The sequence below is a fragment of the Procambarus clarkii genome, chromosome 91, assembly GCF_040958095.1.
Source record: "Procambarus clarkii isolate CNS0578487 chromosome 91, FALCON_Pclarkii_2.0, whole genome shotgun sequence".
Classification (NCBI taxonomy): domain Eukaryota; kingdom Metazoa; phylum Arthropoda; class Malacostraca; order Decapoda; family Cambaridae; genus Procambarus; species Procambarus clarkii.
In genome coordinates, this window is record NC_091240.1 from 1,845,987 (window position 1) to 1,867,764 (window position 21,778).

Below are 21,778 nucleotides of genomic sequence, written 5' to 3' on the forward strand. Positions count from 1 at the left end.
AAACGATTCTTCGTGGCAGGGGATCGTATTCCAGGGACCTGCCCGGAACGCTACGCGTACTAGTGGCTGTACAAGAATGTAACAACTCTTGTATATATCTCAAAAAAAAAATAGATGGTGATCTGTCAAGTAAGGGAGGTCCCTATCAACAGTGAATACTTGGGGTATTGCTCTAGTGCTGAACAAAATAACTAGTCAAAAAGATGGCTGATACCTTACCTTGAGGTGTTTCCGGGGCCGGGGCTTAGCGTCCCCGTGGCCCAGTCGTCGACCAGGTCTCCTCGTTGCTGGACTGGTCAACCAGGCTGTTTGATGAAGCTGCTTTAATAAGGTGATACGCACCTTTGTAGGTGCTTATCAAGTTCTCTTGAACACTGTGAGTGGTCGGCCAGTTATGCCCCTTATGTGTAGCGGAAGCGTGTTGAACAGCCTCGGGCCTCTGATGTTGAAAATTCTCTCTGAGAGTACCTGTTGCACCTCTGCTTTTCAATGGGGATATTCTGCATATCCTGCCATGCCTTCTTGTCTCATGTGTTGTTATTTCTGTGTGCAGATTTGGAACCAACCCCTCTACTCTTTTCCATGTGTAAATTATTATGTATCTCCTGCCTGCACTCAAGAGAATACAGATTTAGGCTCTTTAGTCGGTCTCAGTAGTTTAGATGTTTTACTGAGCGGATTCTAGCAGTAAAGGCTCTCTGCACGCTCTCCATGTCGGCAGTTTCTCAAATAGCTTTGAAAGAGGCTTTCATTATGCAGCAGTACTTCACTCTAGAGAGCACTAGTGTTTTGAAAAGTATCATCAGTATAGCATCTCTAGTGTGAAAGGTTCTTGTTATCCAACCTGTCATTTTTCTTGCAGTTGTGACAGTTACTTTGTGTTCTATAAAGGTAAGGTCTTGCGACAGGAGTACACCCAAATCCTTTACAATGCCTTTTCGTTCTGTTATGATTTGACTGAGTTTTGTACATGGTTTCCGATTTTATATTTTCATTTTTTTCCGTTGCGCGTGAGCTGGAACTTATCTTCGTTAAACACCATATTATTTTCTGTAGACCATTGAAAGACCTGATTTACATCTGATTGGAGGTTTGCTGTGTCCTTTATTTTGTCTACTCTCATGAAAATCCTGGTGTAATCTGCAGAGGATGATACAGTACTATAGATTGTGTCCTTGTCTATATCTGATATGAGGATGAGAAAAAGTACTGGAGCAAGCACAGTACCCTGGGGGACTGAGCTCTTCTCTTCACTTCGCTGTATATATAATTACTGTATATGTAATTCACATGTTAATTGAAGTTACTAAACGATTTATGCTATAGACCTGCTTACTACCCATGTAAATTTAACCTTTTATCCTTCAAATATTTTATCTTGCCAGTGATAATAGGATATGTACATATTGCAAGAGAAACCAAAATTATGCATTCTTTTTTCTTTTTTTAATTAGCTGCAGTAAGTAGATTTCAGATTAATGTATCATCAATATTGAATACTAAAATGTGCTCTAATGTCATTTTTTTAACTTTGCAGTTTTTGTTGAATAAAACAATGAAGATCTATGGCCATGTAGTTGTGATTATGCGAACGGGGGAAGATGGCACCCCATTCCCACTCACTTACACAAGTTGCACTATTGGCCGCAATCAGGACTGTGACATTAGAATCCACCTATCAACTGTGTCCAGACTTCACTGTAAGATTGATGTGGATTCTAAAGGAAAGGTGATTATATATTTTCGTTTACATTATAGTAAATTGTTATGTGCTCCAAATGTACTCGACCATCCCTTGTTGAATTCCTAAAACATCTGACCAACATTCTGACCAGCTCTTTCATTGGGGAATTCTGGTAATCTTCATATGCAGACGATGAGTCACAATAACGTGACTGGTAATCTCCAGACCTTCTATAGTAGTCCTACCTATTATATACAATAAATTTTGTATATAATAGGTAGGACTTATTAGTTTTGTATATAATAGGTAGAATAATTTATACAAACTGCACGAGTCAATGATAAAGTTATGATTGTGTGCTTAACACTATCGGTCTCTTTGGACCGGACTCGCATTCATTATTTTTCTCCTGAATCCTAGCTTTGGACCGGACTTGCGTCCACTGCAAAAATATTTATATAAAATTCATTTTTTATCCAATCGACCTCGGGATGGTATCAAAATAAGCGCCTTTAGAATGCGCACAATTTTATACCAAAATGAAAGATGAAACTTGATGTCCAAACACTTGTATGATTAAAAATCGGTTTTTGGTCAAAATTTTAAAATATTTGTTAAAATTCTATTTATTGTGCTATTATGTTGGGACTAGTTTTAAAATGTGCGCCTATACGTTGCGTACAATTTGATACCAAAATGAAAGATGTAACACAAAAATTTGTCAGAAGACTGGAAAGATATAAATAATTATGATGAACTTCAAGAATTAAAATATTTGTTAAAATTCCAGTTATTGCTCTATTTTTATGAGACTAGTTTTAAAATACGTTCCTTTTTATTGCGAACAATTTTATACCAAAATGAAAGACGTAACACGAAAATTGATGTTATCAAACTGAACGAGTATACACATTAGGTTGCAGTGTACAAATTGGTGCTCATTTACGGGTAACTTTAGGCTTTCCTGCGGGGAGGCATGCCAGGCTTTTGTACATTATATTCATATACACCTGTAGGGAATTCATTTGTGAACACAATGATACCAAAACGAGCAACGTAGCACGAGAATTAAGGTGAGAAAACTGAAACGAGTGTAAACATTGTACTGATTTTGTGCGTTCATGGGTAACTTTTCCGACTTTAGGCTTTGCTGTGGGGAGTCTTGCCAGGCTATTGGACATTATATGCATATATATCTGCAGGGAATTTAATTGCGAACACAATGATACCAAAACGAATGACGTAGCACAAGAATTAAGGTGAGAAAACTGAAACGAGTATACACATTTAGGCGTCGCTGCACGCTCGCCCGCTTCATTGGCCCCATGACGTCAAAGTTTGCTGAGCGCGCATGGCGCCGGCGATAGTGTTAATGTTTGTAGAAGGCTGTATGCTGAAATCTACTATACTTGTGTTTATTTCTTTTCAGGCATTTTTGACAAATCTGTCACAAGTGAGCCCAACAATATTAAACAAAATACCCATGGCTACAGAAGAAATTAGTGTATTAGAACACAGGGATATCATTACTGTCGAGGAACGAGAGTTTCGATGGGAGTACCCAGAAGGTTCTGTCTTTGCCAGTTCCTCCCGAAATGATCAACTAATGTACAAGATACTAACGCCCACAACCAAGTCACCAATCAGTCATCATAATGTAAATAGTGGTAAGCATAACACTTAAAATATTGCTACTGGTGAAATATTTTCACATTAGTTTTGATTAGAATTGTGTACAGTGTCTTTAAAAAATTTTTTAAGCTTGAATTAGGATTTAAATTTTCAGATTCTAGTGGAATGAAATGCAAAGGGTTTGAGGCCATTATTCAAGAGTGTCCAGATGCCAAGAGGAAGAGAGTCTCTTTTGGCCCACAGCTCCATCCAGAACATTTTGATAAGCTACTACCTCCTGATACACCAATCAGTAAAGGGGAAAAGCCCAACACATTAACCTTGTTAAATATCTCTGAGAGTTCTCATTCGGCTGCTAGGAAGTCCAAGCGCATATCTCTTCCCCCACTTAATATAGCCATTGCAGAAGAAAGCGGAATAGATACTCCAACTAAGAGCCTTTTGCGGAGACGTAGTCCAACACCAGTGAAACCGTATATTGCTCGTAGTCTTGGTCTTCTTGTACCAAAGGTGCTTAATGATGGCTCGCCAAATGCCCAGAATGACAAGGATGGCTCGCCCAAACAAAAAGCATGTTCAGATCATAAACCTCTAACAAGAAGTTCCTTTGATTCTGTATCCGATATTGATGATTCTCCAAAAATGGCAAAGGAAAGAAGTTCTAAAGTACTGCCAACATTCCCAAGTACATGTAAAGTTGAGGATTCTGAACCTTCTAAAAAAGTAGTATTCAGAAATTCCCTCAGAAATTCAGATATATCCAGAAGTCTTCATCAAGTAACTACAACTATAAGTTCTCCCATGAGAGACATGGAATTAAAAGTTGCCTTAAGTAAGATAGAACTGCATAAAACAACCCCAAAAAGGGCAGAGTCATCTGAAGCCATTACTAATAAGGCAGATACATTAGAAGGAACCCCCAGTAGGGCACAGTCGCCTAAAGGAACCCTCAGTAGGGCACAGTCACCTAAAGGAACCCCCAGTAGGGCACAGTCGCCTAAAGGAACCCCCAGTAGGGCACAGTCGCCTAAAGGAACCCCCAGTAGGGCACAGTCGCCTAAAGGAACCCCCAGTAGGGCACAGTCGCCTAAAGGAACCCCCAGTAGGGCACAGTCGCCTAAAGGAACCCCCAGTAGGGCACAGTCGCCTAAAGGAACCCCCAGTAGGGCACAGTCGCCTAAAGGAACCCCCAGTAGGGCGCAGTCGCCTAAAGGAACCCCCAGTAGGGCGCAGTCGCCTAAAGGAACCCCCAGTAGGGCGCAGTCGCCTAAAGGAACCCCCAGTAGGGCGCAGTCGCCTAAAGGAACCCCCAGTAGGGCGCAGTCGCCTAAAGGAACCCCCAGTAGGGCGCAGTCGCCTAAAGGAACCCCCAGTAGGGCGCAGTCGCCTAAAGGAACCCCCAGTAGGGCGCAGTCGCCTAAAGGAACCCCCAGTAGGGCGCAGTCGCCTAAAGGAACCCCCAGTAGGGCGCAGTCGCCTAAAGGAACCCCCAGTAGGGCGCAGTCGCCTAAAGGAACCCCCAGTAGGGCGCAGTCGCCTAAAGGAACCCCCAGTAGGGCGCAGTCGCCTAAAGGAACCCCCAGTAGGGCGCAGTCGCCTAAAGGAACCCCCAGTAGGGCGCAGTCGCCTAAAGGAACCCCCAGTAGGGCGCAGTCGCCTAAAGGAACCCCCAGTAGGGCGCAGTCGCCTAAAGGAACCCCCAGTAGGGCGCAGTCGCCTAAAGGAACCCCCAGTAGGGCGCAGTCGCCTAAAGGAACCCCCAGTAGGGCGCAGTCGCCTAAAGGAACCCCCAGTAGGGCGCAGTCGCCTAAAGGAATCCCCAGTAGGGCGCAGTCGCCTAAAGGAATCCCCAGTAGGGCGCAGTCGCCTAAAGGAATCCCCAGTAGGGCGCAGTCGCCTAAAGGAATCCCCAGTAGGGCGCAGTCGCCTAAAGGAATCCCCAGTAGGGCGCAGTCGCCTAAAGGAATCCCCAGTAGGGCGCAGTCGCCTAAAGGGACCCCCAGTAGGGCGCAGTCGCCTAAAGGGACCCCCAGTAGGGCGCAGTCGCCTAAAGGGACCCCCAGTAGGGCGCAGTCGCCTAAAGGGACCCCCAGTAGGGCGCAGTCGCCTAAAGGGTCCCCCAAGAGGGCACAGTCTCCTAAAGGGTCCCCCAAGAGGGCACAGTCGCCTAAAGGGTCCCCCAAGAGGGCTCAGTCGCCTAAAGGGTCCCCCAAGAGGGCTCAGTCGCCTAAAGGGTCCCCCAAGAGGGCACAGTCGCCTAAAGGGTCCCCCAAGAGGGCACAGTCGCCTAAAGGGTCCCCCAAGAGGGCACAGTCGCCTAAAGGGTCCCCCAAGAGGGCACAGTCGCCTAAAGGGTCCCCCAAGAGGGCACAGTCGCCTAAAGGGTCCCCCAAGAGGGCACAGTCGCCTAAAGGGTCCCCCAAGAGGGCACAGTCGCCTAAAGGGTCCCCCAAGAGGGCACAGTCGCCTAAAGGGTCCCCCAAGAGGGCACAGTCGCCTAAAGGGTCCCCCAAGAGGGCACAGTCGCCTAAAGGGTCCCCCAAGAGGGCACAGTCGCCTAAAGGGTCCCCCAAGAGGACGCAATCACCAAAAGGAGCCCCCAATAGGGCACGGTCGCCTAAAGGCACCCCCGGTAGGGCACAGACGCCTAAAGAAACTGCCAATAGGGCATGGTCACCTAAAGCTACTCCCAGAAGGGCAGATTTACCTGAATCTGATACAAAGATTGCAAAGCTTCTTAAAGATGCCCCTAAGAGAGTAAGATCTGGAGATACCCCCCAGAAAGTAGAATTACTCCAAGTTTCTCCCAAGAAAGGGAGATCTCCTAATAAGGTATTGTCATCAAAAGTTGCTTCCCTGAAATTATCAAGAAAAGAAGTGTGTGTTGTAGCATCACCATTGTCTCCGAAAAAGGTGGCATCACCACTGTCTCCCAAGGAAGTTGAATTGTCCACCTTAAAAAAGGTGGCATTGCTTTCAGCATCACATAACTCTCCCAAGAAGAGTGAATTGTCAGTGTCGTCTTCGAAGAAGCGTTCATCATTGAGAGTACAGCTTCAACATATAATATTGCCCAAAAATGCAAAGAGAAGCCTTCACCAGAGTCTTGTAAGCTCTCCATACAGTTCTTTGATCAATTCTCCGCAGGATAAGAAGAGAAAGGCAAGCTTAACCCCACTGCCCCATGTACTCAAGAGACTTAAAACTGGAGCTTCTACTCCAAATTCAGGTAAATATTACATTACATTAAATTTTCCAAATTATGGCCCTTATGATAGGAAAGTGAATGCTTGGTATTAAATAAGAAATATTTTTGGTTGTTCAGTTCCCCTAGCAAAATACAAACTTCTAAAAATTAGTGGAAGTAAAATTTTCTGGAGCTACAGAACAGCATTTGAGTTTGAACTGCCATAAGAATATAAATACAAAAAAAAATAAGAAAAGCACAGTATGCAAGATTTCTTAACTGACCAAACCAGTTTTTGGTGACTTGACCCTTGAGGATTACCCTTCAGCTGTGACCAGGGTTGCTTCATCGGTGGTGCGTACAGCAATCAGTAGTGCTTTAAGGTCTATCTTATAAGATTTAAAATGTGTGGATACATGGGGCTCATATCATCTTCCAATCTTAAGATCTCCAGTACACAAGACATGTTGGAAAAAATCCTGGGTGTAAGGACCTCAGTATTAACATAGCAATCATAGATAGTGATCCTGCTGATGACTTTCCCAAAGCGAGACACACAGCTGTTATTTTTTGCCTCAGTATATCATGGAATTTATTATATGTATTTTAGAAAATGAATGTGAAAGATTATTCATATTCAGGATTTAGTGACTATGATCATGACCTGCAATCATAAATCAGTAACATCGCCATATTTCCTCTCTCTCCATCACACTAAGTCCTTTCGCAAACAGTGGTAAACGGTTGGAACAAGTTAGGTGAAAAGGTGGAAGAGGCCAAAAAGTCTGTATTTCACAGCGTTATACGACAGTACCAGGAAGACGGGACACCACAAATGTAGCTCTCATCCTGTAATTACACCCAAAGTAACCTACATACAAACTGTTTTCCTTTAGTTTCCTGAGATCAGGGGAATACATTTTAACAATATCTGAAAGAAAATATTTTTTCTGGGGTGAGCCCCATCAGCTATACCCACTGAAGCTATCTGAACTGATATATGCTATATTAGTTTGGGGTCCTCAGTCACTCCTCCAGTCCTCAAACGAGAAGTGATTCCCGAACACCTCAGGGAAGATAACCCTGGCCTACAAGGGCAGTACTCATGGAGCCCCCTTGGGAAGGTCACCGTAGTGCAAGCTGCTCCAGTACACTACTAGGACACTTGGCCACCACACCACACACAGCTGGAACAGCTACACAGGGCAAAAATTCATAAGAGGAGCTTGTGCTGGTGGCTAATCAGTCACCTCTGGCCTCATCAGTTCAAGAATTGGAGTGGTGGGCTGTTGGCTCCCCATACCCCTTAGGAGAGGGGGGGGATGCTAACAAGCAGGAGTGCTTGTTGGGTTTCTTTCTAGGGAAGGTATTTTGATCTTTTCAAATGTAGATTGCGCAGGTTAACCACACAGTGGTCCGTGTTGATTCACCTACCTTTCTAGGTCCTCCGGTAGATGGCAATTAGGACATACTGTATTTTAAATGTAAAGTGCTCATAGGCCATTGCTCTTTGCACCTCTCGGAGGTGGCCAGGTTTTGGTTCATGGTCCCTGGTAAGCCTGAGGACTCCTGTGTCTGAATATCCCAAGCTAATATAGCACACTTCAGTTCAGATAGCTTCGAGGAGCCAACAGGGCTTGCCCAGAAAATGGCGTTTCATTATATTCAACACTTTTATTATTATTATTACTATACACCACAGTTTGCACACAAAACAAGTGCTCAGTGCAAGGGTTAAACAAGTTTTATTTCCCACTAAAATTGTATTTGAATGTATTGTGGCTACATTCCACTAAAGTATGGAGTGTATGGCCACAAAGTTTCATTACCAATTCCCTCTTTTGGAGAGGGGCTTCTCTCTATATCTACTCAAACTTCTCACCTGTAGTCCTCCAAATTTAGGTACCACACGAGGCTCTATTGAATCGCAAGTGCCTACTGGAGATCATGACAAGAGTCTGGCCCCCTTAATAAAGGCATTGGGGAGTTAGCATACTTGATGAATCGCATGTAGTAGAAACCCTCCCCCCTTCTCCCTTTTGTACATTACAAATGAAAACACCCACCAGAAAGATAGTGCACTAAAAAAACAATTACTTAAGACATTTACAATTCCTATTCTGTAGACACTAGCTGTCTACACAGTTGTAAGTTAGCTCCACTTCCTCACCACCAGGTGGAACCTGGCAAACCGAGAGCCCCTGATCTCAGAACCCAAATCTTTACTGGGGACATATTATAAAGGAAAGCAGACAAAGCAGCAAACTTGTGGGTATGCAGCAGGCTTGGGGCTAAATTTGACCACCCTTCAACCAACCCACAACCACCAGGCCTGAGAACAGGGAGTAAGGGTCACCAGGTTCACAAGCAAGGTGTCCATTCAAGTCTAAAGATAACAATGAACTGCCATCACTGTACACATAACATGAACCCCTGGCCAAACCAACTAAATACCAGTGTAAGGGCTATCGAAGATAGCCGTTTCATTTGGATTACTGCCATGATTCAGTACCCACAAACTCCTCTTGCCTCTATTGAAAGGGGCCAGATTTTTATTCTGGCTTTTGATAATGTTACTGAATTATGAAAAGAGCCTGGTGTAGTACCCAAGGATTGGAAGTTTCCAAGTTGGTAACTTGGGAAGCCACAAGAGGAGCCCTCCCAGAAATTGTCATAGCCAAAGGGTTAAAATAAAGACAAAATATCTTGCTTAAAAGGGAGCTTTTCATCTGTACTCAAGCCTTGCATATAGCATTGGCCGAATGTCAAACTGTATCGTATCAGCAGTGTATAGATTGAAGTACAATATTATATAGAGATTCTGCATTTTAGATGTCATTTTTGAACCCATGTGACCATACAGTTCCCATCCCAGTGAAAAGATAAAAGTGATCATAAAGATCACTTTTCTCTTTTCAAACTTGAAGGATATTTTTATGTAAAATCTTCAAAGAAATGTGTGTGCATGCATACCAGAGTAGAGATCAAATTAGGGGTTATTGTTGATTAACTTGTCTTATAGCTTCTCTTAATTTGCAGTTCAAAAGATCAAGACTTCCAGTAGGAAAACTCCTGCAAAAATTGTGAAGAAAACGCCAAAGAAATCCTGGGCTGATGTATTGAAAAGGGGTCTTATGGCTAATGGTGTACCATGCTCTAGGATTCAGCGTTCTAACCAAGTGATGAGGAGAGCTAGAGGTGTTCGTGCCAACAAAAGATCTGCTTTTAAGTCAAAATTACCTACAACTGTGTTTGAAAAGGTAAGTCAAAGTCCTGGGTATATGGTTATTGACATACCCAAATAAAAAAATCTTACCAAGTTTTTGTTTTTAGCTACTCGTTAAAAGTATTATAAAATATTAATATGCCTTTAAATGCATGTTAAGAATAATTTGGTCCTATGTTTTCATCATTAACATGTAAAAACATGTTTTTGAGCTATCCCACTTATAACTCGTAAATAGACAGGGCCAGTTGACATTGTGATCTGGTGCTGCAAAGAATTTTTCAAGCATCTGCAGGAAGATATGTTGGGACTAGGCAGTCATTAGACAACATTCACTCCAGGTCAGAATCACCACCTGAAGGTTCACTTAAAAGGGGCTTATGAATTGTTACAAGTCATTGCAATGGGACACTCACTGTCAATGGGTGGTAACACCAAACATGGAAGGTTTCTCTGACCCGGTTTCTTGACATTCTTCTGGCTGCAAATTTCAGTTAAATGACTTGTTTCAGCCCTTGAAACTATTTTTAGTATGCAGTGGACTCGTACTTATTTACAGTATATTTGGTAAAGCTTTACATGTGTATTTGTTCAGCACAGGGTATGTTCAACTTTCAGGTCTTGAGTTTGAGTTCAGACATCCAGACATATGTCTTATTCTGGATGGGGATGAATGACCCTTCTCTTAAGTTTCTAGCATCTTGTCTTCCTGCCTCCTCAGGTGTCACTTGGGATAGCCTGGATAACTGCTATCATGTTCACTTTCAGGGTTGTGGTTGTTCTTATGGGGAGAGCATTGACCTCTGTTAACCCTTAAACTGCACAAAACCTCATATGATGTGACATTGAACTCAGTTTTTTAAATTTTCTGACACTTTCAAATGTTTTGTGAATAATCTAGTAGACAATTGCTCTAACTTTGTCTAAATGATACCAGTGTAACTTGAAAAACAAGAAAATAAAAAATAATTATAAAATTGAATGTTGAAAACTTCAGATTTTGAAATCAGCTGCAAAAAAAAAATATATAAAAATTTCACCAACTGTTCATTTAGTGTTGTTATGCTCTCAGAATAGCATATGATTTTCAGAATAGCATAATCATTTTCATATATTTAGAATATAGGTTTTCAGAATAGTTTACTGTAAAAAAAATTGTCAATGTGGCATTTGAAATATGCACAAATTTAGAAAACAAAAATTTATAATTCCAAACGTTGAGTTTATGAAAAATTAATTCTATAGGGTTTGTAGAACAGACAGCTGTGCACACTATGTAAAAATGGTGAGAATCGGTCAGAAACTAGAGTTTTGGATACTGAAGTAAGTTGAAATTCTAGTTATAGATATAACTGAAGTTGAAGTTATCGACAATATACAAAGCAGTTCTAATTCGTGAATTTACCTGTATGTAGAAATAAACATTGTTTGGCATTCGTACTCAAGTATGTGAAAGTTGTAGGGCAATGTGTGTAGAAATGAAGTCGAGAAAAAGTAACCCCTCCAAAAAAAAAATATAGATACCTATAATTGTGATAATTATAATAATTTAGGGTATACTTATATAAGTAAAAAAAAAAGCCCTAATCTGGTCTCTAATCATGAAAACAACCTAAAGAAACAAGGAAAGTAGAGTTTGAAATCTGAAAATATCAGCCCCCCCCCCCCCCAAATCCTAGTTCTGAGAGTTGTAACTGATTTATTTGTTAACCAATTTAATTCTGGCTTGACATAGTTAGGGACGAGTATCCATTCTCCAGGATGTAAAGGTTAAAACAAATTCAAATAATAAATAAAGGAGGAAAAAACTAAAGGCCTAAAAAAAATCCCATTGTTGAAAGTAACTGATTATAACATTGGGCAATGTATTTATATGATATATAACAAAATAGAGCATAATAACATAATAGTTCATTGTTGTGTTATTATGTATTACTCACCAATGCTATAAAGGCACCAGCTGTGTATCCACTCTGTGGACACTTCTTACTACTTTTCTTCTTTGTGCGTCGGACAGGTGCTTGCATCTCTTTATTATTGCATTATCCATCAGTTCCAGTTAATAGGAGCTGTTACACACAGAGATATCACTAACGTGATGCATCAAATGAACAAATCCGCAAGGGCCGTAACGAGGATTCGAACCTGCGTCCATGAGCATCCCAGACACTGCCTTAATCGACTTAAACGAATCCTCGTCACGGCCCTTGTGGATTTGTTCATTTAATAGGAACTGTTCTTTTTTTTTTAATATTTGTCTAAAATAAATTTCTGAAAATATTTTGATGTTTCACAGTGAAGCTAATAAGTTGGAGATTTAATATTTTTAGGTAATTTTTACATAATTTGAATATTTTTCAAATTATACCCCCCCTTCAATGTCACACCTGACGTTTTGATGTTTTGCGCAGTTTGAGGGTTAAAGATTTTTCTCTGCGAGTGCTTCTAATCTCTTTGGGAAGACTTCGTTTTCTGACTTCATCACTAGCAGGTTTTAACTTTTTAAGCCTTTATTATGATAGACAGAAGTATTAGCCTAAAGGTAGTTTGTAGTTCATAAAAACAAAAGCTTGTATTTCTTGTAACATTGCGTCTAGACATATGTTCTTCAGAACAGGCATTTGTGGCCTTAAGATTGGAAAAATGTCACTACCTAGCTGTTGTTCGTTCTGGGGATCAACATACCAGTGGCCTGGTCTTTGATCTGGCTTCCTGGTTGGTGGTTTGGTCAACCAACCTGTTGAATGCAGCTGCTCGCAGCCTGGTTGATCGAAAAAAATTTTGAGCTGTTTATCAAGTTCTTAATTCACATTAGATGACGATGGAACATTTCTTGAGCAGTGCTTCACTGATAACCTCTGTCTGCAACGCTATAAATGCTTCATTAACGTACTTCAAATATAAATACTTGCTAGCCAAACCTATGCCTATGCACATAGAACTTTAATATACAGTATTATAATATCAATATATAAATGAGAATAACCCTGTTTTTATTACATAATGTTAAAATTCATGAATGCATCCTAGGGGAACAGCTGCAGCTTCAACAAGGATGGGTCAAGGATTGGTTGATAGCGAATTGAAAAGTCTTGGGCCCCTTTCAATGGCTTTGGGTTTCCTTCTTCCTAGCTGAATGACTGATAGATCACAACTGGGAACCGAGTAGCTGGGTTTGTAGCCACCTGGCAGCATGCAGGTTAACTAGTGAGTGAACTGGTTCACAAAGTGGTTTGCCTCTTGTGTCTGGTATTTAATGTTTTGTTTACTTTACCTTGCATATTGTCTGTATTCTCGCTCACCTTTCTGGTGGCATTTTCTTGGTCTGAATGATCTAGTATTCTGGAGCTCCCTGTGCAGCTTTAGAGGGGGCTGGGTTTTGGCCTCTGGTCCCCTGGTAGGTTTACCATGGATTGAAGTTGACAGGGCTCTTCCAAGGAGCCTCCAGAAAGGAGCATTTCATTAGATTCATTAAATTACATCCAAGTGAAACTTGTGAGATTGCTTAGTATTAGTACTAAGTTACAAAACGAATGAAGTTGGAGCTAGCTATTTTCTAGAGCCGTCATATGGCTCATCACTAAAACATTATCCAAATACGAGTTGGCCTGTTAATAAATGCAGTAATTGCAGATAGAATTATGTTCTTGAGAATGGTACTGGCAACATGAGGCTCATCATGGCGAGTGCCTTGTGTTTCAGTTGACAATCTTCATGAAAATATTTCTCATTTGCATATGGTAGCTCTTTCACAATGCTAAAAGAACTGCATACATCAAGTTTGACGTACCCATTTATGTACACTACGGCTACACACCTAATATTTAATTATGGATAATTTGTTTTAATATTGGGAATATATTTTGAAATGATGTTAGGAGGATTATGCAGATGAGGAGTCACAATAACGTGGCTGAAATATATTGACCAAACCACACAATAAAAGTGAAGGGACGACAACGTTTCAGTCCGTCCTGGGCCATTCTCATTCGACTTGAGAATGGTCCAGGACGGACCGAAACGTCGTCGTCCCTTCACTTTCTAATGTGGATTGGTCAACAATAAAAGGATTATATCCAGTCAAGGGGGGTTGTCCACATATTGTTGGAAAGAGGCTCTTTATAATCAGAATTTGTAAACGGTTAGATAAACTAATAACAGAAGTAAGATTTTTACCTGCTGCCAAGGCATTTAATTATTTAATTAATGAAGTGAATAATCATGTTAATATTGGTATTCTTTGTTTTTCAGGAGATTCCCAAAAAGTTTGAATTTGGCCAGACTACTGGGCATGCTAATTCCCCTGCTTCAATATTCATCCATAAGAAAACTTGTAAAACTCCCAAAGTATTCCGAAAGGGTCGCAAGAGTCCCCTAAAAGCCGTTTTTGCCACATCATCTTCTGGAAAATATGATAACCTGGAAGGACTCAGAGAGCTTCTTGCTACACCAACGGCAAACAGGAGAGAGAGAGAGAATTCTCCAGTTATTAAAGAAAATTCTTCTATGAAAGAAGATACTCCTCAAAGTGCAAGTAGAAAACTTAGCTCAAAAACGCCTTCTCCAATGAAAACACCTGCTGAAAGTTCAAATGAAGAATTGATGGAATCTTTAGGTACTTCACCTGCCCTCTTCTCTCCTGCCACACCATCAACATCAAAAAGTGTTCGTTGTTCTATCGGGAACAGATATTTGTCACAAATCAGTCACTCGGCATCCTATATTAACATGACCAATTTTGATTTTTCATCAATAAAAACTCCGGATGTTACAGAGGATAATTTTATATCCCCACTTGTAACTCCAGCCACTTCCAATAAGACTCCAGAGCACTTGATTAGACGTTCTACAGAAAAGTCATTTATGGCATCGCCAGTGGACATACACTTAGAAACTGATGCTACTACTTTTGACTTTGAAAATGCTCGTACGCCTGATGTTTCACAGCTTGATTTTGTTTCTCCGGTGAGTACAAGATCTAAGAATTCATCTCGGGTTACTGAATATGACAGTGTTGTAGGGAGAAAATCCCTGTTATCAACCCCTAAGCCTATTGGACAGTTTTGTAAAGGTTTGCCAACTGACGAACATGGGATAAAGAGATTGCTTCGCACACCAAGAGCTGTGGCTTCTACACCTAAAGTTATTGCTACTGTAAAAAATATATGCAAAACATCTCTTAAGGGAGAAGAGTATAGTAAAATCAAAATTCCTAGCGAGGTAAAAACAGATCATTTTGTACCTGAAAGAAATGATTTCAAGAGAATTGCAATACCTTTTATGGACAACGTTGAAGCAAATGATAGAGGAATGCAATTAAGAGTTCAAGAGCAAACACCAAAGAGTCCTCAGGGTGATGAAAATGTTATGAATAAATCTAAGCAATCTCCTAATGTTTATGCTGCAGGGAATCTTAAAGGTAATTATACAGATGGTGTTAAATTTATGAGAACACCAAAAACTGCATCTCCCGATTCTAATAATCCTAAGAATGTCGATTCTGCTAATATAAGGAAGATACTTCAGCATCCAGAACCAGTGCAAGACTCAAAAGCTGATTATACTGATGTTCGTGGTGTCCGGAAACTAATGAAGACTCCTAAAGCAGCTGGTTCAATTGATAATGCAGATGAAGCTCACATAATTGCAATTAGAAGGATTCTTCGCACTCCAAAGTCAGTGTCTGATAGCCCTAAAGCTGATTATTCGAAGGTTGCTGGTGTAAGGGCACTTTTAAAGACACCTAATACAACTGCTCAAGGCAGTCCAAAAGCTGATTACACAGATGTTAGGGGTGTTAAAAAGCTAATGAAAACTCCAAAGGCAGCTGTTCCAGATGATACTGATGAGACACTTACTGCAATAAGGGAGATACTTTGCACTCCAAAACGAGCACAAGGTATCCAAAATTCTGACTGTTCAGATGTCGGTTTTAAAAATCAAATAAAAACTCCTATAACTACTAATCTAGACCCAACTATAGAATACAGCAATATTGCTGGACTTGACAGATTAAATATATGTCTAAAGCAAATACAGGTATCCAGTGAAAAAGATTCTGCACCTGAATGTAGTAATTTTCAAGTCCCTCAGAAACTTTTCAGAACTCCAAGCAGCAGCTCGGAAAGCAAAGAACCTATAGCTGACTATTCTGAGCCTAAAGGATTAAAGAAACTGCTTGCTACACCCAGACAAAAGAAATGCAGTCCATTCTCAGATTATACAAATGTTGCAGGTATGAAAAAACTACTTAGCACACCACATACTCCTTTTAATTCTCCTGAAGCAGATTATACAAATGTCCGTGGCTTGCGGGCATTAATGAGAACCCCGAAAGTTAAAGATAATTCTCTTGAAATAGATCTTGAAGGGTTAAGTCAGCTAATGACAACACCTCTCTCAGACCATACTAATATGGTAAAGAAAATTGTAGAACTGGTGCAGCATTCTTCCACTCCTGAGTCTTCAAGAAAACTGCATAGCTCTCTAAAAGTTAGCCCAGCTACAAGTTCTCCTTCTGAAAACATACCACCAGTAGAAGATGTAAATAATCATGCAAAAAATGAAGATGGTACACCTCGTAGATCTCAAAGAAATGCCAGAGCCAAGAAACCAGAGGTTACAGAACCAGTAAGGCGTGGACGATCTCGAAAGGGTGGAAAGAACGAGACCATATTTCAAAGCCATGCAGTAGAGTTCACACTGGAGCAGATTGAATCATCGCCTGTTGTACCAGAACGTAGTTTACGATCTAGAAGAAAAGTTAATACAGTTGATAAGCAAGTGTTAGCTAAGAAAAAATCCAGGAAGGGTAAAATGACATCTGAAGAGGAAATCCACAATTCCAGCATAGAAAGCAAATCATATGAAACAAGTCCTCTGGTTGTGGAAAATAGAGTTGATGCCAAGTCATTGGAAGCAATAGATACAGCAGGAAACACACAAGAAAGACAAACTATATCTTCCTCAGAAATTAATAATACTTCTGGGAAGGTGAGCCCTCGTACTTCAACTACATTACCAGTCAGAAAAAGACGTAACCAAAAGAAAGCTGAATTGGAGGTACCTATAGCATCTCAGAGTAAAAGAAGAAAAACAAAAATTGAAGTGACAGAAGAATTTTCCCAAATATCTTCACCAGTGTTGGAGAATTCTGTAAGCAGCATGTCATCAGGTAAAACGATAGGGGGACAATGTGAATCTACACCAGTACGAAGAGGCCGTGGGCGAAAGAATGTCAAAGAAACTGGCAATTCTAGTTCAAATAGTACTAGTAATTTCAAATATACTGATGAGCTGAAAATTAACCAAGTGGCCAATGTGGAAAATATTGATCTAACACCCTCCAGAACTAGAAAAACTAGAGCACAGCTCTTACTTAATGTTGTACAAGACAAGTCAGATGTGTGTTGCGAAATCCGAGAAGATGGAGTATCCACGATGAAACAAGAAGAGTTTTGTAACAAAGAAGACACACAAACAAGCACACCAGTTCGTAGAGGCCGTGGTAGAAAAAAGGCTTTAGAAACTGAGGACTCGAGTACAAGTAGTTCTAGTAAAGCAACTCATTCCAAACATACTAATGAGTTGAAAATAAATTCAGTGGCCAGTGCAGAAAATATTGATCTTACACCCTCAAGAATTAGAACTAGAAAAACTAGAGCACAACAGACTGAAGTTCAAGAAGAAGCAGCCCCCAAGAAAAGTAGAAGAGGTAGACTTCAAAAAAAGGAGGAAAGTGAAATTGAACAACCAATGGCCAAGGTGGGAAAAAATGTTATTAAAAAGACAGTCACTGTGGAAGATGTAAATGAAAATACATTTGAAGAACAGGCAATTCGAATTACTCGCCGTGGGCGTACTCGTGTCGAAGATAATCCAGAGGAATCTGTACCAGTAACAAGAAGGAAAAAGGGTAATGTCAAATTAGAAAGCAAGGTTGAAGAACAAAATTTGGATTCCGAGATATTTCCTGAATCCAAAAAGAATGAGAGTAAATCAAAGAAAAGGGAAGTCGAACCTGAAGTGATCGCACCCAAAACAAGAAGTACGCGAAACAAGAAAGAAAGCAAAGTTTCAGTAGACAAGCCTTCTCAGAAACGAAAAGCAGATTCAGCAGTGGAAGAGTAAGTGTTTCAATATTTTCAAAGTCACATCGTTGGGATTATTTTATGTAAACCATATTTAGAGGAAAATAGGGAGTAGTGGTGTGTTTACATTGTAAGATAATTAAGAAATCTATAGATATGTGGCCATAGTGAGTTAATCTCAACATGAAATGAAAGTTAGTAAAAGTTATTTGAGGAAAACAAAGGTAGGTCAAGCTAGAGAGGTACATTTCCATAAGTGGTAGGAACTCGTGAGAAGCACTTCACACCTAGTCTTGAAATGTTATGCTGCTGTAAATTATTTGCTAGTGTGTGAAAAGTGGTGTAATTACCCAAGTGTAGTTACAGGATGAGAGGTATGCTCGTGGTGTCCCATCTTCCCAGTACGTGTACTCTTCCCATATAACACTGAAACTACTGACAGTTTAGCCTCCACCACCTTCTCACTTAGCTTGTTCCGTCCGTCTACCACTACTTGCAAAAGAAAACATTCTGATGTTTTATCGGCACCTTTCTTTAGTTTGAATCTGTGTCCACTTGTTCGTGGTGTTGCTGGTTTAAGGAATTCCTCCTTGTCAATTTGGTCCGTTCTTATTAGAATTTTGTATGCGATGATCATATCACCATATAAAATAATTGCAACCAGGAGTGCTACTGTCTTCACAAGGATCCCGAAGCACAAATGGGGTTTCACACAATTCCCCCACGTGAGGGGGGGGTAATTGGGTTCACGGCCCTTGTGGATTTGTTCATTTGATATATTGTGCTATTGTGATTTCTATGTGTATTAGAAAGCTGAGAGTGGTAGCCTGTTGGAACAAGTTAAGTAAAAAAGGTTGCTAAAGCCAAAACCTTCAATAGTTTCAAAGCGTTATATGACGAAGGTACAGGGAAGTGTAGCTCTCATCCTGTAATTGCACAATAGGTGTGAGTACACATACAGTATACATATCTATATATACTGACACTCCTGTCTCCTACCCAGGACACCCCAACATCCTAAATAATGGCTTTTGGTCCATATGATGCTGCTCCTGTAAATTCCTGCCCAAACTCATTCATATACAGTACAGTATATGAGTGAGTTTGGACGGATATAAACAGGAGTTGCCTCATATTGTCTAATACGCATTCTGCAGGCCCTTTAGTTATTATTGATTCATAATAAATACATGGTTTCATTCATGGATACATATAAATGAATGTTTGTATGTATCAATAAGAACTAGGGATTGCAGTAGGTCTACTGGCCCATATGAAGCAACAGCTCCTGTTTATATCTATCCATAATCATTCATACATGGGTTTATTCACCCATACGAGGATAAAAATAGGAGTTGCCTTGTATGGATCCATAGATCTTCTGCAGTCCCCTTAGTCCTCATGTTCTTACTGATATGTATATAGTGTACCTACAGTGGCATGTGGCAGAGGACTCCAGTGGTAACTTTGTATGTGTGTATGCTTGTTTCTTCACATTTTTAGTTCATTGTGTTGAATAACTAGATTACTGTACATGTAATTTACAAAAACAGTACAGTTGTCTGTACTGTTCCCTTTTTCACAAGTACCCATTATGACTTTCTAGCAAAGCTTTTCCAGGATAACATGTCTTATTTCCTTTTGCTTTCATATACCTTTGTACATTAATAGTTCTTGACCTCCAGCTTTTGTGTTAAGATTTAAAGGACACAAAAAGAGCCCTCATCTCACCTCTTAGGACAAGTGATGGGTGGCTATCTAGTATTTTGATATTCACAGCTGTTTAATGTCCATCTTATGCTTAGATTGTAGAAATTAAATTTCTCCATAAAGTATCAAATCTTAAAATGTTCACTATCAACAGGGTGGAAACTACACCAGTCACAAGGTCAAGACGTAACAACACAGAAGAGGAATCATATAAAGAGTAAGTGATTGTGTAGTTTTAAATTTGTCAGGAGATGGCAAAATTGCACACACAAATAAAATGTGTGTAATTACACAAGTGTAGTTAAAGGATGAGCTATGCTCATGGTGTTCCATCTTCCCAGCACTTTTTATAACACTTTGAAATTACTAACAGTTTTGGCCTCCACCTTCTCGCCTAACTTGCTCTAACCGTCTACCACTGTGAAAGTGAATTTTCTTATATTTTTTGGCAGCTTTGTTTTATTTAGTTTAAATCTATGACTACTTGTTCTTGAAGTTCCAGGTCTCTGGAAATCTTTCGTATCCATTTTATTGATTCCTGTTACTATTTTGTATGTAATGATCATATCGCCTCTTTTTCTTTTATCTTCTAGAATTCTTTAAAAGTTTCTCACATAATCTACAGGCTGTGTGGGGTCAATGTTCTCCTATTCCACATTCCATAACATGGCATTTATTCACAATTAATTCCATTTGCCACTCGTCAATCTGTGCATTCTTGTAATAAAAATTTAGTACAGGTATTAGAAGTGTTATCTTATTATGTAAAATAAGATTACATCAGACAGGTAATTAATTTTTCATTTTTCAGGATGACAAGAAGAACCCGAGCTCGCAAGTAAATGCCCACATGATAGTACAATGCTCATTTGAAGTACCTGGCTCCTTATCTATTTGTTAGCCATTTTGGATTCATGTGTATGAATTCCACTTTCTATACTTTATACACTTGTATATCTACCATATTTTTATTGTGGACCTAATAGTTTTTCTTATAAGTACGGCTTGAATGTTAAGAATAAATAGTTTTAGTGAAATTTAGGTGAACAAATGTTGTCATAGGGACAAGTAAAACAACCTGATTTTAAAAGATATATTATTCAAAAAGTTGTGAAAGCTTTCTGGCGACCAGAGTTTTGATATTAAGTGGTGTTCAGAATGTTTTATCTTGACCAATCTGTTCTCCTTTTAGGTCCATGCATTTTTTTACTCTTGTATGAGGTAATTACAATTTGATTGTTGTGCAAGATCACCTGGTATAGTAGTACATTTTAAGATTCTTGACTAATAATAATGTCAAAACATAAAAAAATTCATGCATGTAAATAGCAAACAAATTCTTTACTTAAACGTGTTTTATTATCATGGAAAGGTAAATTGTCTGTAAGAACTAATACCACCAAGAGTTTCACTTTTTGTCATGGTGAGAGGGGGAGGGTGCTCATACTACTCCCTGGGGATCAGTGGGGGTGTTTCTGCTCCGTACCCAGCAGATGTACGTGTAAAATAAAACAAAAATAGAACACTTGTCTGAGTTACTGAACCACCCACTGAAGGGGTTGCCCTTGGAGGTTGGGTGTCCAGACTGGGGAAGAGGGAGAAGGCAGTCTTTTTGCTGGTGTGGGAGAATGTAAGATGCAGTAGGCCTGCCTTGTTAAAAAGGGGGGTCACCACTAGGGCCAACACATCCCTTCTTGCACTGGCCAGTGTTCGGCCTTCCTCACATTATGTATGGAAAATGAAGCGACTTTCCAAACAGGCTTATGGGGTCAATGCATAAAACTGCCGAGTCAGACAGTGATGGACGATCAGGCTCTTGTCACCCCAGGCCCAGCTAAATTTTTTTTTTCTTTTTTACCCATTTTATCCTCTTTGGGCTCATCCCTGCCAAGAAAGTGGGAGAACAGAGTCCCCAGTGGTTACTACCTCATCACCTAGAGTGGCTCCATCTTTAACCCTTCTACTGTTCACAGCAACCAGGGTCGTTTTATCAGTGGAGTGTAAATTGACAATAGATTTAAAGCTCCAGTGGGCACATAGGGTTCACATCCATTTCTTCAGGATTCCAGTAAATGGATGCCATCTTGGTGTAATGATGAAGGGGGAAAAGTAAGAATGGAATGTGAGAAAGGTAGGGTGGTGTGTGTGAACAGCCTAAATAGGCGAGATAAAGAAGAAAAAGTGAAGAGGGGTAGTAGTGATAGATGATAGTGGTGGGAAGGGATAAAAAGTAAAAGGGTTGGCATGTC

General features: G+C 40.2%; 1 protein-coding gene across 3 annotated transcripts in view; it reads left to right on the plus strand.

Annotated features, from left to right (window-relative positions):
* LOC138359451 (serine/arginine repetitive matrix protein 2-like) overlaps positions 1-20,879 on the plus strand; it is a 24,792-nt gene extending 3,913 nt beyond the window's left edge. For all 3 annotated transcript variants that reach the window (XM_069318613.1, XM_069318614.1, XM_069318616.1), the window contains exons 2-8: positions 1,538-1,729; positions 3,114-3,351; positions 3,471-6,545; positions 9,543-9,763; positions 13,981-17,855; positions 19,684-19,746; positions 20,341-20,879. In XM_069318613.1, the coding sequence (XP_069174714.1) occupies positions 1,538-1,729; positions 3,114-3,351; positions 3,471-6,545; positions 9,543-9,763; positions 13,981-17,855; positions 19,684-19,746; positions 20,341-20,371 (7,695 nt within the window). In that variant the 3' untranslated portion in view covers positions 20,372-20,879. The remainder of the gene's footprint in view (positions 1-1,537; positions 1,730-3,113; positions 3,352-3,470; positions 6,546-9,542; positions 9,764-13,980; positions 17,856-19,683; positions 19,747-20,340) is intronic.
* Positions 20,880-21,778: the final 899 nt, after the last annotated feature.